This window comes from Lontra canadensis, unplaced genomic scaffold, assembly GCF_010015895.1.
Source record: "Lontra canadensis isolate GAN:19392208 unplaced genomic scaffold, GSC_riverotter_1.0 scaffold31, whole genome shotgun sequence".
Lineage (NCBI taxonomy): Eukaryota > Metazoa > Chordata > Mammalia > Carnivora > Mustelidae > Lontra > Lontra canadensis.
The window spans coordinates 14,643,316-14,661,325 of NW_022631025.1; the positions used below are offsets into that span (position 1 = coordinate 14,643,316).

Here is an 18,010-nt window from a genome sequence, read left to right on the forward strand (position 1 = left end):
TATATTTCCAGCCTCATAAAATAAACATTTACCAAGGATCAGTGTAGGGACGAAGCATTCTTTTGCCAAAATTCACCATTGCTAAGCAACTGACCTACAAGGGATCCGTGAGAAGGTAAAAATAAATGAATGCCTGCCCCTCAGTAAGATTTTCAGGGAAGTTACCCACTTGAAAGCTACCTCCTCTTCGTTCTATAAGAAGTTTGGAACATCTCAGTTTGAGGTTCCAAGGCCACTAAGACCAATAGCCCTTATGCATGATGTTTTTGGTTTTCTGTGTATGTTCTCTCTCTACTGAAGGATCCCCAAAATCACTTATTTAAATATTTTTAGATGGAACTAATTTCAGACTTCCAAGATTATTTTTAGTTTCTGTAGTCCCAGTTGAATCCTACAGTGGGCACACACCATCCCCATTGGCCCCTCATTGGTGTAACGTTAATTTTCAGTGCTTGATTGAGATGTTGCCCAATTTCCTCATTCTGTAATTACTAGGAACTTGGAAAAATTTTTGCCTAGTGTGCAAATCCCTGAATACCGTCTGGATTATGGGGCTTTCCTTACTATTGCCCCATTCCATTCAATTATTCTCATTTAATTGGCCTTCTTTTATAGGTTCCGATGACCTAGTGAATGAAGCATTTGACTTTGCAAAGAATTTGTGTTCCTTGCAGCTGACTGAGGAGGAGATTGCTTTGTTCTCATCTGCTGTACTGATATCTCCAGGTAAGGAGGTCTGAAGTCTTGTCTTAAAAAAAAAAAAAAAAAAAAAAAAAAAAAAATTCTGTCTTTAATATGAATTACATCTACCCAAGCCTATGTACTCAGGAGAAATTTAAATTTCCTTAAGCAAGCTTGTGATATTTTTGGACAATTCAAAAGAAAGTAGCCTTAAATTAATTAAAATGAGCCATTTCGCCCCACAAGCAAGAGAAGGGTGTGTGGTAAGGCTTACTCCAGATTTAGATAAGCGAAAGTATTCCTTAACAGATTAATGAGGGCGGATGGTGGCTTGAGTTACAGCTAAGTTCTATTTCGTAAGTTTTATTTCGATTGTAAGAAAACAAATGTCCACCAAGGTGAGACTTAGTAGAAATATATTTAAATGAAAGATCCAGCATGAGGACAAATGGAAATAAAATGTACAACCTTCTCTTTAAACACCTCCTTTGTTGGCTCTTCCACCAAGATTACCAATATGAGGGGCTTTGAAAAGCCCCAGTATGAGGACAGCAGAGGGAAAAATGATTCCCACTAAAGACTGGGAAAGGGAGAATCTCCAATGTGGACGCAGACATTCCCATAGGAGGACGTGTCATCACTTCTGTGACCTTAAACACTTGACACCCCCCCCAAGAGCTTTAGTCTCCTCATCTATAAAGTAATAAGTGTGGACTTCATTATACTAAAGATCGTGGGGTACCTGGGTGGTTCAATCAGTTAAGTGTCCAACTCTTGATTTCAGTTCAGGTCATGATGTCAGGGTCATGAGATCGAGCCCCGTGTCGGGCTCACACTCCGCTTGCTCGGAGTCTGCTTCAATTCTCTCCCTCTCCCTCTGCCCCTTCCCTACCCAGCATGCTCTCTCTCAAATAAATAAATAAATCTTAGGAAAAAATGAAGATCATGTCTAGCTCTAAAATGCAATAACATACCAAAATTTTCAAAGACGATAAGGTATAACGTTTATAGATCCAATAGAACTCTAGCAGCTGAAATGCTGTTTAAAATATATGGCAGCTTGAGAATGTCTAGAATCCTAGTAAGTACATGGCTCCTTCTTCAACCAGAATGAACTCAGAGCCACTCAGCTGTCTGCTCGGTTAGATTTTGGGTGAAAGGATACCAGTGTCATTTATAGTTCTCTGCTAATAATTTTCATGGCCACGAGACTCATTCTTTCTATAAAATTCATCCTAGGGACTAGAGCTCTTCTTATTCCCTAACATAGTTTTCAGTGGGACTGATAGAAATTAATCTTACCTGTGATTGCACACACTGACATGTCATTCCAGCTGTATCTACCAATAACACCAGTCTCTACACTTTTTATTTGATCTTATCTGGGAGGGAGAGTGAGCAGAGGGAGAGAGAATCTTAAGCAGGCTCCATGCTGGGCACTGAGCTTGGAGTGGGACTTGATCTCAAGACTCTGAGATCATGACCTGAGCTGAAATCAAGAGTCTGACACTTAACCAACTGAGCCATCCAGGTGTCCCTTAGCCTCTACGTTTTTTAATCAGCGAGGCTTTATCTTTTTATCATTAAATTTTATGAAGACTTTTAAATTTGCTTCTCTTTTTTAACCATGTTATCAAAAATAGAAATTATCACGTGGCATGTTATTACTAACAGTTTCTTCTGTGGCTCTGTCTACAATCAAGTTTTTCCTCTAGGCCTTTTTTTTTGTTGTTTTTTGTTTTGTTTTAAACCCTCCAAAGTTTCCCAGGCCTGGAAGCACAAAGATAAATGGGAGAAGTGACAAGAAATAGTTATTTCTGATAGCAACCACATGCCAGATAATTTTCCTCCTACCATTTTCTCATCGCATTTGACAGTTTTCTTGGAATATAGTTAAATAGAAGACTCGTTCTAAGCCTGTGGGTCTAGGATGAGGGAGGAGATTTCACACTGCTTCCTACTTGCTCAAAGGAAGTTTTGCAAAATACACTGTGCTTATTAGGAATGTCTGTGGTAAGTGAGTACATTCCTAGCAGCGAATACGTAAGACGTGGCATAACTCACCTAAACTATCTATGAAGGTAACTGCCCAGGCCTAAGGTAAGCCTGTTGTTTATGGATCAGAAATCAGTTGAACTGTGAGCCTATAGCCATCAGATTCTGCAGAGTTTGGAAGCATGACATTTGGCTTTGTCTACCTAGCAAAGAATCTTCCAGTCCAACTCAGGGGCTTCTGCAGCTCCAGATACTTTGTTTGCCATCCTGGCCTAGTGCCATATTCAGAAAAGAGAGGAAAGACAGATGTCCAGCCTCTGCAGGCTCTGTTCATGCCAGACCCCACCCTTGAACCCCCAGATCTTGTCATAAAAGCCACGGTCTGTTCAGCTCCGGATAGTTTAGAGAAGGGAGAGGGAGAGAAACCTAATTTATTCGGATTGGCAATTGTCACTGAAGGCTTTTGTGCTCACTTACGTAAGGGTTTTGCTTAACCGGTGGCTAGACTTGTCCTTACCCTGTCTAAGATTACAGAATTGAGTTTCTCACCTGACCTGAACCGTGTTCAGATGGACCATTTCCAAGTTCTTTTCCATGAGTATTTGTTCAGCATTTGGAGACTCTAGATGTCTCTTCATGGAAGCTCCCACCTGAGGCATTGATGCTGGGCTGCATTCTTGTCACCAGACATAAAGCTTCTAGGAAGGAAGGGGGTGGTGAAGAGAGAGATATAGGAAGGAAAAAAAGAAAATGTAGGATAGGGGAAAGGAAAGGAGGGATTGTCCTACCCACCACTTAAAAATTCCATGCAGAAAAAGAGCACACAGGATTAAATTTTTGGAATCGATTCATGTTTATGCTTTGCATTACAGCTTAGCTTATAAAAGGGAAGGGGCATCCTGAATACCAAAAATATTCCTGTGCAATAGATTTTCTTCTAGAATTCATTTTCTTCACAAGTCATAAACTTAGATTCTTTCAAAGTAGAAGTTGATGTCCAAAAAAAAAAAAAAGATATGTAAAAAAAAAAAAAAAGATAGGTCACAGATAATACGAAACATGCTGGTGTTTACTAGAACCATTGGGTTCTTCCCTCCATCCTCCTTTCCTGGGTCAGTGTATCTGGCATTACTCTCATCAGGGTATTTCTTTTAAAATATTTGTGTTTTATATAAATAACTATATGTCTTTGGAAGCAATGAAATGGGTCTGAAACTCAGCACCTATAAAAGCTGTGAAAGCTAACATTCCCACCCACCCTTACCTAATTCTTTTCCTTTGTCAGACCGAGCCTGGCTGATAGAACCAAGGAAGGTCCAGAAACTTCAGGAAAAAATTTATTTTGCACTTCAACACGTGATTCAGAAGAATCACCTGGATGATGAGACTTTGGCAAAGGTATGTCCTGGGAGAACAGACCTAATGTCACTGGAAAAACACAGTGACTATTTAGAAAGCAAGGGCATTTCTCAGCAGTATCAGTTTTTGGAATTTACCAAAGATGTATAAAAGTTGAGGTGCTGCTTTAAAAAGGAGATCAGTAAATTATAACAGATTGAGAGGAGAATGACTTTGTGTGGGAAAGGGTATTGACAGATCTCAACCTCAGGCACAAAAAGACCAGGGAAAGAAACTAAGGGTGTTTTATACGAAGAACAAAAGCTTAAAGCAAGGAATCAAGTCTTCAGAATTGACAGGTGATGAACGAAGAGACTTTGTGGCACTTCAGAAATCAGATGTGGGCCAACCTTAAGAGTAGGGAGATTTTTATTTAAAATCAGAAAGAACCGTAAAATAAGAATTGCTGTACAAAGGTGTAAACCATTGTGAGGTAGTGAGCTCCCCAGCATTTGTCATATTCTAGTAGACACTGCTTGGTTTTTTGTCAGATGTTCTGTAAATCAGAGTCCTTCCCAGAGTAGATTAGACTGATTACTGGTAAATTTTCCTTCAATTCTAATCTTTTCATACACGATTTATCCAGGGGTTCCTTCAAAATAGTGAAGTATCCCTAGGTCAAAATGTGTGCAACCTGCTATCTTTGTTCAGCTTACTTAAGAATAGTGATCTTTAAGAAGAGTTCTGAGAAGAGATGTTTACCAGAGTAAAATGCTCATAGGGGGAAGAAGTAATTTCCTAATGATTGAAACTAAGCATTATTTGAGATCTTGAAGTATCTTGGATTTCTTAAGAACTGGAATTTTTTAGAGGGCAAGCAACTGGCAAATGAAGCACATTCTCAGTTGAAAACAAGAGGAATCCTAGTCTATGTTTATAATCATTAAAACCTTCCCACTGCTTTTAAAGTTCCTTATTTTTTTTAAAGGGGAAAATTCTGTTGGAGGTATTACCACATACTACTTTGCAAATACAGAAACTCCTATCTATAAAAAAAAAAATCTATAAATTACATATGCTGTTTCATGATGGTAACATTTTGTTAGGATGAAGGTCTCACTAGGAGGGACATTTTTACACTATAGAGGGATAGTTCTCTGGTAGAAATTGGTACTTTTTGTATGGCCCAGGACAAACCACTTGCTCTCTGTACCTCGGTTTTCTCCCAGTCAAGACAAAACTTCTGCATGCTTTCAGATACACTGGGCAGAAGAGATGGTTATGGAAACATACACCTGTCTCTATAATTGCTCTGCAGAATATACGATAAATACATCTGGTCAGTTAATGGAGGGGGGATGTTTCCTGCATTTTGGATCTCCCAAAGACCTTGTCCCCATATCTGCCATCCTAAAATTGAGGTCCTGATATGATAATGAGGATTATCATTTTTTTTTTTTTTTGCATCTGTATGGTTGTTTTGAGGTTCAAATGAGATCCACAGTACATAAATTCTCCTGCCTACACCATTTTCTACCTCCTGGTGTCCTGAAAGTGGCCATCAGAAGTATTTGGGGTAGAAAGGAAACAAGAGAAAGTGTTAAAAGAGGATTGTTTCTTGTATACAACTCCCTGGAGCCAGATGACGAGCATTGCTGCCATGGGTTGCGGGTGGATGTAGGTTTCTTGTGTGGACCCCTGCTTGTAAGCCAGCATTTCCTAGGATGCTCTGTGAAGTAAGGGGGAGGGACCATGAAAGAGAATGAGCTCTGGACTCTAGTCAATCCCAACCCTGAACTCCGTGGCTTTCGATGAGTCACTCTATTTATTTTAGATCCTAAACTGTCAAGTGCTGGAGATGGGAATGGGCAAGTATCTCGAGTTCCCAACCACTTTCACACAGAAGGACAATGGTGCCATCGACATACAGGCACTCTCTCTCACGAAGCCCTTACCCCCTGAAAGGAATCATTTCATTTGTATCCAGCAAACACTCTTCTATCCCACCATAGACTCTCATCTTTTCTGAAACGCTCCTTCTGCCCCCCATAGTCACAGAGCTCGTCTGCCTTTACGATGCCTCTCAAACAGCGGCAGCCACTCTTAATACTTGTAATTTATAGAGCCCTCGGGGAATCTGGCAGACATCCTGAAGCCTCCCTCTAGAAGAACGGGCACACACCCGACTGTGGTATTCAAGTCCAGGGGCGCAGGTAAATCCACAGCCCGTGGGGTGGATCTGCCTTCTGGGTGACGCGCAGGGACTATTTATAGTGCGACCAATTTGCCCCTGAATGAGTAGAATGGACATCAGGTGAGAGGGTTGGGGCTCAGACACAGTCACTGAACTTGATCCTGAAAGTATAGGCTCCAGCACGCTTCTGCCACGCCCACTTCCTGAAATTGAAGTCCAAGCCTTGTACTTTTGACCAAATTTGGATGTGCGGAAAGTGTGAAGATTAGGAATTCTGTATCCATTAACTAGAAGAGTTCAAACCCAGTATATGAACCTGTTTATTTTTTAAAGCCTTATTAAAGATTCTGGTTTCCTTTCCTCATAGCATCGTGATAATACGTAGCATTATTTATAATAATCATCAGAACCGCTTCCTAGCTGAGTGACCGTGGAAAAGTGACTTACCCTCCCTGTGCTTAGGTTTCCTCATTTGTAAAGTGTGACTGAAGACAATGTTGAGGTTCTGTGATTATTTTGAGGATGAAATGATATTCGGTATCAGCCGGCGGCGTACTCTGTAAGGGTCTAGTATGTGAGTGCTGCTGTTGTGGACAGAAGTGCATTTCGGCAGGGAAATTTGATCCAAAAGGTGGTATATTTGAGTTAATCACTAATGGATGAGAACTATTTCAAAAAAAGGAAGTTGGAGGGCTGAGGAGATGGAGTGTGGCCTTCCAAGTGATGGAGGAAATGATAAGAGGTAAGGAAGTATAAGGTATATTTGAGCTACGAATAACAGGGTGGGTGTATATTTGAACTGCCACGACCGGCGACAGTCTGGTTCTCTGGCGTATGGACTTCCTTTATCACCAGTCACAAGAATCTGTCCTTCCTGTTGCTCTGGCCAGAGGACAGAGGGCAAAGGAGAAAAATGAGTCAATCTAGCTCGGGCCGGGGAGGGGCAGCGTACTCCCGACTGAGGGCAAAGCTTGGATCTAGACATCTTGCTCACATCCCAGGCCTTCCTTCAGTGCGAGCTCTGGGCCAGGGCCACAGCTGGAGGCCTGTCTGATAAAGTCTTCTCCAGCCTTTCCCCTCCTGTCGCAGCTCCTGGATAATCAGAGTCGTGAAATCTTGGTAGCTAGACTATTTATTTGTTCCTAGCCCTCTTGCAAATACATGCGACCCTCCTGAGTTCTTGCCCAAATCTTTACTGAGAAGTTTAAAAGTAGCAAACTCCGTACTGACCCATACCCGACAGGAAGGCCTGGAGGACCCGTGGTGGGAGTCGGACCACCAGCTGCTCGCTCCACCATATGCAGAGGCTAGAGCGAGTGCTGGTACTTATTTTACTACAACCGGAACACTCCAGGGAGTACCGTGCCTTTAATCCATTTCTCCAAACTGTTCAATTGCTTGTGCCTGGCCGTGCACTACAGATGGGCCACACCACCCTTCCAGGTGTTTGTAAACACACAGTTCTGTGCTAGTGGAAATTCGAATTCTTCTAGATATGGAGGAGTCGAGGGATTATGCCGAAGCTCAGAATCTCTCTCATGCTTCTCTTTCCTCTTATTCCTGGATGGCCAGAGGGTTATTACCTGTCCCCTATGGCTCTCTCTCTGCAGGTCACTTTTTTAATTTTCTATTTAAATTCAAATTCAATTTAATTAACATATACTGTATTATTAGTTTCAGAGGTAGAGATTAGTGATTCATCAGTTGCATAGAACACTCGGTGCTCATTACTTCAAGTGCCCTCCCTAATGCCCATCCCCCAGCCATCCTGTTCCCACATCCACCTCCCCTCCAGCAACCCTGTTTGTTCCCTAGAGCTAAGAGTTTCTTATGGTTTGTCTCCCTGTTTTCAGCTTATTTTATTTTTTCTTCCCTTCTCCTACGATCCTGTTTTGTTTCTTAAATTCCGCATGTGAGTGAAATCATATGGTATCTTTCTCTGACTTATTTTGCTTAGCATAATACCCTCTAGCTCCTTCCACATCATTGTAAATGGCAAGATTTCATTCTTTTTGATGGTTGAGTAATATTCCTCCGTGTGTGTGTGTGTGTGTGTGTGTGTGTGTGTGTGTTTACACACACATCCCTCCCCCCACATCTTTAACCATTCATCTGTCTATTGACAACTGGGCTCTTTCCATATTTTGGCTATTGTGGACATTGCTGTTATAAACATTGGGGTATATGTGTCCCTTTGAGTCACTATGTTTGTGTCCTTTGGGTAAATACCTAAATAGTGCACCTGCTGGGTCATAGGGTAGTTCTATCTGTAACTTTTTGAGGCACCTCTCTCCTGTTTTCCAGAGGGGATGGCACCAGCTTGCACTCCCAGCAGTGTAGGAGGGTTCCCCTTTCTCTGCATCCTTGCCAACACCTGCTGTTTCCTGACTTGTTAATTTTAGCCAGGCGGCCAGTCACTCTTTCTAAGCCTTTGCTGCCTGTGAAGATGTCGCACCACATCCCTTCGTCCATAAGTATTACTCTAAAGTTGTACCATGTTAATGACAACACGGTGGAGAACTCAAGTCAGCTGCGAAAAGAGACTGTCCTAGACAAGAAAAATGGCTGCACCGTGTGGTGACAAATCTGGTTCTTTGAGGTTCATCTCCTCCTTAGCTCTGGAAGCTTCCAGCCTTCCCCAGGGAAACTGTGACGGGTTGAGCTCGGAGAAGTACAAGCCAACTGATACACTAACTTCTTCGTTCCAGGTCCGTTTCTAGCCTAACAGTAGCAAAACTGTCTCATCGACATAGAGAGGGAAGTTTCTTCTGTTATTAACAGAACCAAGTTACTAAATGGAGGCTTACAAAATGTAAGGCTTAGACGGCCCTATTTCACATGCTAATAAATTGAAATTTTACTGGAAAGAAACCAGCCCTGGTCACTGTGACATTAATGGTGCTCTTTTGATACAGATTTAGAAGAAAAGAAAAAAAAAAACTCACCATGTTGATTTTCTGATGGACCCTGGAGAGCAGATACTGACCAAGGGGTCCATGGAAAGGGCACAGGGTCATCTCCATTGATCTTCATTGCTTTCTCAATGAGGTCGAAATAGGCTATGTCCGGATTAGCAATGGAATGTTTAGTCTAAAGCCCGCTTTCTTGCAAGACACTGGGTGTTATACTAGAATTCTCAGTAGGTGGCCTGTGGGGTCCACTGTGAGTGCTCCAGGAGCCCCTGCCCAGGTGATGAGCCTCCCCATTCCTCTACTTGGCTAGGAATTGGTTTCATACTTCAAACTTGCTATGCTTTTCAAAAGCAGAACACATGCTGAAGAGTTCTTAAAGGGTAAGTAGATAGACTGCTCCGAGAATGATCACAGAGTTAACATAGCCACTGCCCTGATGAAGCTGGGCCCCTGGAGCCCCACTCAGGCTTCTCGGGCTTCCTCATAATGGTGTTTATGCTTTAAAATCATCCAAGGAGAGGCAGAACTATAGAAAACAATTCAGCATGTCACCCACATTTATAAGTTCCGAGTCCATACCCAAGAAGCATAGCTTTGTCCTGGGGCCGTTTCCTACTTCAGCTCAGGTTTCTGGTGGAGTGTAAGCTCTGTGCCAGATGCGAGGGGGAGACGGTGGTCCCATATGGTCTGGGCCAGTTTCCTTGCAGAGTTACTGTGAAAGACGAGATTATTTTGGTTCATTTTAGCTGCTCCAAGTTTGCTGGCATACACTGCATGTCCACCACCCAGAAATTCCAAGGGTTCTCCATCAGACTAATGGTCTGTAAGTAAGAAGAGAGGTCTTGGGGTGCCTGGGTGGCTCAGTTAAGCATCTGCCTTCGGCTCAGGTCATGATCCCAGGGCCCTGGGATGGAGCCCCACATCATGCTCCCTGCTCAGCGGGAAGTCTGCTTCTCCCTCTCTCTCCCTGGCTTGTGCTCTCTCTCTAATAAATTTAAAAAGAAAAGGAGAGACCTTGATGTCACTCCTCATGCCTCAAGTCAGAAGTCGATGTCATCGTTAGAACTCTTTGGTAACAAGTAAAAGGAACCAATTCACACTAGCATAAGCAAAAAGAAAAAAGAATGGAGAGAGATCTCCTGGAACCTAAGGATGAAAATGCAGCCACCATTCAGGAAGGCACTAGGACAAGGAATCAAGACACCTTCCTAATTCTCCATCTCACGTTTCTCTCTCTTTAGGCATCTCCTTAATTCTTCTCCCTCCCTGAATACCAGCCAACCCTGCTTCCCTGGTCCATGTGGTGAAATATGGCTAGCGCGTAACTTCTCCAACCACATTCTTCAAGTGTAGTTTCTACTAGATTTAAAAAGTAACCTGTTGGCTCTCAGTCCAGTCCCAGCTTCCAGCCTTGGCTGAATCCATGTGCACGCCCCCTGTACCCAGTGGTTCAGCATGGATGCCAAGGATGGGGTCATGGGTGTTGGGCTCACAACCAGATCGATATCTCAAGTTCAGTATTACAATTCTAACCCAAGTGTCCCGAGTTTAGCCAGACAAACCCCCGAAAAAGAAAAGTGAATAGGCATGCAAACTAGGTGTATTTGGCCTCACTTGATGTGCCCGGTTTTTATCAGTGCTTCTGAAGTTTCCTCCACTTCGGTCAAACCGTTGCTGGCTTCCTGCTTCAGGTTAGAGGGCATCTGGATGGCCTGGAAGCCTCTGTGAACAAGATCACTCGCCTTACCCTCTGCATGTTCCATTTTTCCACATCAAACGTACTCGTTACAGAATTGTGGATTTTCTCATAAAACCACCTTCTGGAAAGAAGCATTGGATTATTAGCTCTTCTCCAACAGCTGCTTTTTCTTCTCGTAGACCCCTGTAGGTATAAGCTAAAGCTTCCTTCTTATAAGAAATGCTTGTCATAAGAGAGAGATGAATGTGAAAGTGCCTTTTTCTGGACCCTCTGTCTACTGCTAGGGGGATTATTTAAACATGAAGAAATTTCAGGATGGTTTGAAATCAACTACCCCCTCCATCTCCAAGTGCTTCTGGATCACTTCCCCAGCTGTTTAAAAAGTTGTTGAGCCATTAACTGCCGCGGAGGCTGCTCTGAGCTCCCTTTGAAATGGGGGTCCCCCAGCTGCAGTACATAATATTAATGAGCAGTAAGTGACTGCCTGCTGCCTCCTCCACCAACCCCTTCTGGGCTCTGACTAGCGCTGTTGCTGCCTCTGCATGCCCTCCTGGCCCTTCATGCCTCCCAACTGATGGATGCCCCTGTCAGCATTTCTGTTTCCACTGACTGGATGGCTTTAAATCAGCCTCCTCCAAGAGCACACAGGTTAGGGAAGCTCCTTGCCTTCCTTGGTGCCCTTTGCTCATGCGGCCCCAGTGTTCTTCACAAAAAGCAGTTCTCATCCTCTGACCCATTGTACAGATGAGCAGCAGGGACAGGATCCAAATCCCATAAAAGAGGGAAGTAGGAGGTCCTGAATCAGATGTTCCTTAAACCTCAGTTTGCGGCAGGAAAGAAGCAGGGGTCCATATTCACTCTCTCTAAAACAAACACATAATTAAGTATTCCCAAGGCAAATAAGCAACTATAGAAGGGTTGTCCTCTTATGCATTTAAAGACAAGTAAATGCATGAGAGGACATTTCCTCCCCTTCCCAAAAGGAGCAAAAAAAAAAAAAAAAGCTTTAAGAATTGTAGTGTATAGGATTCTACTTTATAAATCACAGTTTCCTAAATGAGCAGGTTATTTAATTGTTATAAGAAAATGAAAATACGATTTTGCTTTTTCATTTCAACAAAAGGAAGTGGCTGATTTCCGCAGCATTAACACATGACCCAGTTCCCAGTGCTTGGTTAAGGGTTAAGTTGGGATCTTGCCCCCTGGGTCATTGGGTTGAACAAGCGTGGCCTTGACTCTTCCTCTCCTTGAAGGAAGCATTATATGGGAATGGAAGCATAACACCTAACACCTGTATTGCCACCATGTGCCAGGCACTGCTCTTGACAGCTTGTGTCAACGCAGTTAATTAACCCTCACACAACCCTCTGAGGGAGGGACCATCTGATGAATAACGAAGCTGAGAAGTTAAGTGACTTGCCCAAGATCACACAGCTGTAAATAGCAGGTGCAGAATTCAGACCCAGGCAGTAGGGATTTAAAACCCATAGGTTTAGTTTTGTTGTTGTTTTTAAATCACTAGGCAGATCCTCTCTATGGTGCATTTGTGTCCCATAGGGAACTAGGAATTCTACTTCTTGTCCCCCACTACGCTAACAGAGCTAAGCAGATGGAACGTCTCCTCTCTGAGGATGACCAGTTCTGTCTCTATCTCCTGAAAAGGAGCTAACCTTCCACCCAGCTCCCAGGACTGTTTCAGAGAATGTACCGAATTTACGTTGCAACTCATAAATGCAAAAAATTTGAACCTCCACGGCCGCGGTCCATCAGCCTCCCGAAGGATGTTTTCTCCAGCATGGAGGCTGACAGGCCACCTAGACTTACGGACACAGACTCCTTAAGGGTAGATCCCAGGAATCTGGATTTCTAGGAAGTGCCCCTGTGATTGTTATGCAGAGGAGAGGCATTACGGATCGCAGCTGGAAGTTTTCAGAGCTCCAAGGTAGCATCCGCTGCGCTGCAGGCGATCACAGAAAGCCTTCAGAGCCTCTCTGCGTTCAGTCGCTCCTTCAGGGAGGCTGTAATATGTAAGAAGTGCTCCAATTTGCTGTAGCCTCCATCTTTGTAAACCAGCTGGTTGAGAGAGCTTGGATAATTTCCCAAGGGACTTTAGGGAAGTGGACCCTGGTACACCCTTTACCTATGAAAATGTAGAAGACACATTGTTTTCCACCCTGGACCCAAAGTGACTCTTTCAAAATGTGATTCTGATCATCTCTTTTGCTGAAAACGCTTCCAAAGAGCCTTAACATCAACTTGTATCTATTGGCCATGCCCATCCCTCCCGCTTTTCCATCAGACATGCTCACTCACCGCTCCATTCTTCCTGTGCACCAAGTACCGCGGCATCATTCCACGTGGCTCCGGGGCAAATCCTGTACCCCAGCATCTGATCGGCTCACACTCTCCCTTCAGAGCTCAGCTTAAGTGGTGCTTTCTCAAGGAAGCCTTGAGAAGAGAACGTTCTGTTCTCTAGCACTTCTAGCCCATTTCTGCATGGCACCCACCACGGTTTTCCAGTCTCCTTTTGATGGTGGGATGCCGTTATTCACGTCCGTCTTCGCAAGCAGGTGATAAGCAAGAACCATACTGTCTTGTGCACTTTGGTGTCTAGCAGAGTATCTGCTGCAAGTTCAAGTAACATCCTGTAGGAAAGAAGGTCTTGATTCTCAGTCTAAAATTTAACATGCATTCTATAAACAAAGATGTCCCATTTTTCATTTCTACCCCTGTCATTAAACAGCCATGGAAACGGAATGTCTGAACCCCAACCTTCTTTGTGTGTTCTAGATCCCTTTAATGAATGTGTCAACAGCTCTCATCCTGATGCTATTTTGAATTGCTCCTAGCGTGGCTATACAGTCATTAGTTGTTAAAGGGAAACTTAATGAAAGTGGAAATTTCTGATTTTGAAGAGCCACAAAGTAACTAATTATCTATTTTCTCTTTTACTTCAAAGGCTGAGATGGTTTCTTTTTTTTTTTTTTTTTTTTCCTCTGAGATGGTTTCTTACTCTTGAGTAGGATAAGGAGCACATGAACCGAACTGGTGATTCAATGGGTTTTATTTAATTTTATCATCACTTTCAAGTATACCTTTGGTCAGCTCTATGAACTATCGGGCTTATCTTTTATGAAACACATCTTATTTCAACAGTGATTTGATCATGATGACGTTTGGTTTTAAGCTAATTTTGACATGAGATGATAAATTGTAGGTGTCCCCACATTACAAATCTGTTAAAAGCTAGACTTGTTCATCTCCTAAGACCTATGTAGCATTTCACAAACTGTGGACATTTTAAATTATTATAAAACCCTGTTTTCTGGGTATTTGAACTAAAAAAAAAAAAAAAGACATCCCACATGATACATATATGTCAAAATCTAGCAATTATAAGTGGCTGTTTCCCCACGAGTTTCTTTAAATGCCTCCCTGAAGAAGCTAGTGCCAGTGACCTCCCAGGTTCTCCTGATGAAACAGAGTCTCATTTTATGCATTAGAGCAGAAAAGAACGAGAAGGATTCAGGCAGGCTAGTGAGCAAAGCAGCCCCGAGGATTATGGATCACGCCTCATACAGTTTAGATCACACCTTCCTCGCATGGTCGCCTTCCAAAAACCAAAAATCTCACAGTCATATCAGATAAATCTGTGGGAAACGATAGATAATATTAGCTAACAATGGTGTTTCATGCCTACACTATTCTTACCACTTTTATATGAATTACCTCCGTCCACACAACAAGCCAAGGAACTAGGAACTGTGAGTAAGCCACTTTACACACGAGAAAAACCAAGACAGAGTGTATCCCAGCCACACGGCCGTTTAGCTATTTTGGAACCAGGATTCTGACTCAGTCGGCCTGGCGCAAAGCACCCACTCCTACCGATCAAAGTCGACTACCTCCCAAACACAGTTTTATTTAAAAGCAGTGAAATCAGGAAGCTTGGCCCTGCTTGCGTGCTTTCTCTCTTTCCCCTTTGGAGGATGGGGGTGGGAGGCACATTTTGTTTGTCAGAAAGGAGAAGCTGAAAGTGAGCCTGCTCTCTTCCCGAACGTCTTTTCCCAAAGCCATTGCCTTCGTCGGAGGCCAGGAAGGACACTGATTCAGAAGACAGAGCACTAATGAGCTTCCTTCCCGCTTTGTCCCTTCCCCCGTCTCTCCCCACTCTGCAGTTAATAGCCAAGATCCCCACCATCACGGCGGTCTGCAACCTGCACGGGGAGAAGCTGCAGGTATTCAAACAGTCACATCCAGACATAGTGAACACCCTCTTTCCTCCCTTATACAAGGAGCTCTTCAATCCTGACTGTGCCGCTGTCTGCAAATGAAGGCGACCAGAGGACTGTCTCCTAGTCACGGAATGCACCACCATTAAGACAAAAGCAATGTGTTCATGAAGACTTAAGAAAAATGTCTACTGCAACATTAGGAATGTCCTGCACTTAATAGAATTATTTTTCACCGCTACAGTTTGAAGAATGTAAATATGCACCTGAGTGGGGCTCTTTTATTTGTTTGTTTTTGAAATGACCATAAATATACAACTAGAGGACACTGGGTGTTATCTTTTTTTTTTTTTTAATTTTATTTTATTCGGGTATGTTTTGGGAGACAACTGTTTATAGAATTTTATTGTAGATATATACGAGAACAGAGCGGTACTTTACATGATTACTTTTCCTGTTAATTGTTCAAATATAATTTAAGAAAACTCCACTGAATAGGTTTACCTATTTCTATGTTTTTAGATAGTTGATGCATGTGAAAATTTGTAGCTGTCTTGGAAAGCACTGTGCAGGTACGTAATAAGTATATAATATCCGAGAATATTATATATGATTATTACTTACACCTGCATGTGCACTGTGGCTTAAAACACCATACCCACTAGTGAAGGAGGTTCAGTCAGGCTCTCTCTTATTATTTCCCTTCTGTGTTATCTTTATGTTAGACAATCAGGATTTTGTTTTCCCAGCCAGACTTTTCAGCTATCGTCTACAGCAGGATGATACCGATTCAGAGATAAGTCTGTGAAGGAACAAACCTAACACCCAGCCTCTGAGTAAGAACTCTAGCTCTCTCAGTGACATCAAAGCCTTGTCAGGATGGTAAATATTTTGGCGGGGGGGGGGGGGGGGGGGTATTTGGAGCCATTTTCCTGTTTTAAGAATTAGGCCACAGATAATATTGTGGAGTCCAGAACTTTTTTTAACCAAACAATCACTGTTTCCTATTTTTCACCAAGACACGCAAAACACTTTTGTTTTTTCTTTGGATTTTAGGCTGGGAAAGAAACTGATTTTGGTGCTCATTATATCTTCAGCAGAGAAACACAGTCTGTAGGTTTGATCACCAGCAATTTTTTCTAATAAAATTAGAGTCACGGCAGAAATCAGAAGCCAGGGTCCGGATGCCATTTCATGTCAACATGTCCTCTCTAACCTGTTTTGTTTTGGTTTGGGTTTTTGGGGGCGGTTTGGGGTTTTGTTTTGGTTGTTTTTTTTTTTTTTTTTGGTGTGGGTTTTTTTTTTTTTGTTTTTTTTTTTGGTTTTGGCAAAGAAGAGGTAGAAAGAGCACCTACAAAGTAAAGAAGTAGTTCTTTATATGCATTCCCTTTGCCAAGTTTGTTAGAAAAAGCAGCAATAAAGGGGGAGGCAGGATTTTATATGTCCTAGTGTGGGGCCTCTAATTTCTCAACTCCAAAATGCTACACTGTAGGCACAGAGCAAGAACTTGACAGATAAGGAAAACACATCTGAGTTATTCTGTACAATACACCCCAAAGCCAAAACTATTTCCCATGTGGTTTGAAATCGCATCATCCATCTAGCCTGGGCTTACTTTTTTTTTTTTTTCCCAAGCAACTTGTGCAAAAGCACAGAGTGCAAGAGGCAAGACGAAGCTTAGTGAATTCAGACTTCCTAGGACAAGCCTCCCCTCTCCACCTGCTCTCCAGCCGAGTACCAGGAAAGCATAAACCCCAAGCAGCTTGTTCGGCTTGGGCTCTGGAGGCCCGAGGTCTTGGGTCTTAGTGGATCCAAAACAATAGTTCTTAAAAAGGAAGCTAGAACCGAGCTTTGTCTAAAAGACAATGACATGCACCATCTCCCGGAAGCATAGCCCAGCTGCCAGCTCTCGAGGCCCCGCCCTCTCCTCCTCGGCAAACGTACCCGCACGCATGCGCGCACACCTGCTTTGAAAAGTTTCCATCACTGGAAACTTTGATTTCCTTTTCATCTCCGACGCTCTCCTAAAGTAACATGGTCTTGAGAGCCATCTCCGCGATGCTACTGCACCCCTCCTTGATGATCAGACAGTAGCGGTAGTCTTTTCTTCTAGAAAACAGAGCCTTTTCCCACCTCATGATTGATGAATTCCAAACCAATGGGGAAAAACAAAAAGGCTTTAAAATAATGACTCTCTTTCTCAACTACTGTTATATTCAATTAATTTAACTACATTGAACCAAATTACCTTCGGTGTCTAAGAAGACAGCTGCGCACTGCGTGTTATGCTGCTGCGGGGACTTGGTTGTTTCTGGTGTAAATGTCACTCCTGCTAGCTCTTTGTATAAAGAATTAATTCCAAGAGTCATATTTCCTTCTAATGGAAAGATTACTTTACTGATTGCTAGGAAAACAGGGTAATGGAAGGCGCTCAATTAAACCAAGCCGTTTCCAAATGCAATGTATGTTTTATGATTGGCTTGTGATAGGCAACGCTTAATGTGTCTACTTGGTGTTTCCCTTTGAGCTTTGAACTTATGTCAAACTTTGCTTCCATCGTTCTGTCGGCCTCATGTTTTCCGTTGTTGGCCTGTAATTCCTGCTCCGTTGCAAAGGGAATCATTTGTTTCCTCCGGTCTACCTTAGAGGATTTAAATTGGCTCAATTGATGAAGTGGCTGAGAATTTTTTCCTCCCTCGTCCCATGGGCGATGTAGGAAAAGGATTATTTCCCACATGTGCCTCAGGAGGTACCAGATTTGAATTTGTTTGTCATTTCTACCAATGCGAGCATTTCACTGGGACAGCAGGAACCTTTTGAAGTGAGGGCACAGGAAACAGCAAGCGACTGAACGAGAACAAAACAGTGGCAACCAGTACACACTCAGGCCACTTCAGCTGAGAAGAGAGATTTCCGTTTTGCTCCCCAGTTGCCAAATCTGTCCCTGAAAAGAGAACCA

At 42.9% G+C, this 18,010-nt stretch overlaps 1 protein-coding gene across 2 annotated transcripts in view; it reads left to right on the plus strand.

Moving 5' to 3' along the window:
• Positions 1–15,546, plus strand: part of RORB (RAR related orphan receptor B) — a 183,642-nt gene extending 168,096 nt beyond the window's left edge. For both annotated transcript variants that reach the window (XM_032866639.1, XM_032866638.1), the window contains exons 8-10: positions 616–726; positions 3,962–4,074; positions 14,998–15,546. In XM_032866639.1, coding sequence (XP_032722530.1) covers positions 616–726; positions 3,962–4,074; positions 14,998–15,153 — 380 coding nt within the window. In that variant the 3' untranslated portion in view covers positions 15,154–15,546. The remainder of the gene's footprint in view (positions 1–615; positions 727–3,961; positions 4,075–14,997) is intronic.
• The last annotated feature ends 2,464 nt before the right edge of the window (positions 15,547–18,010 follow it).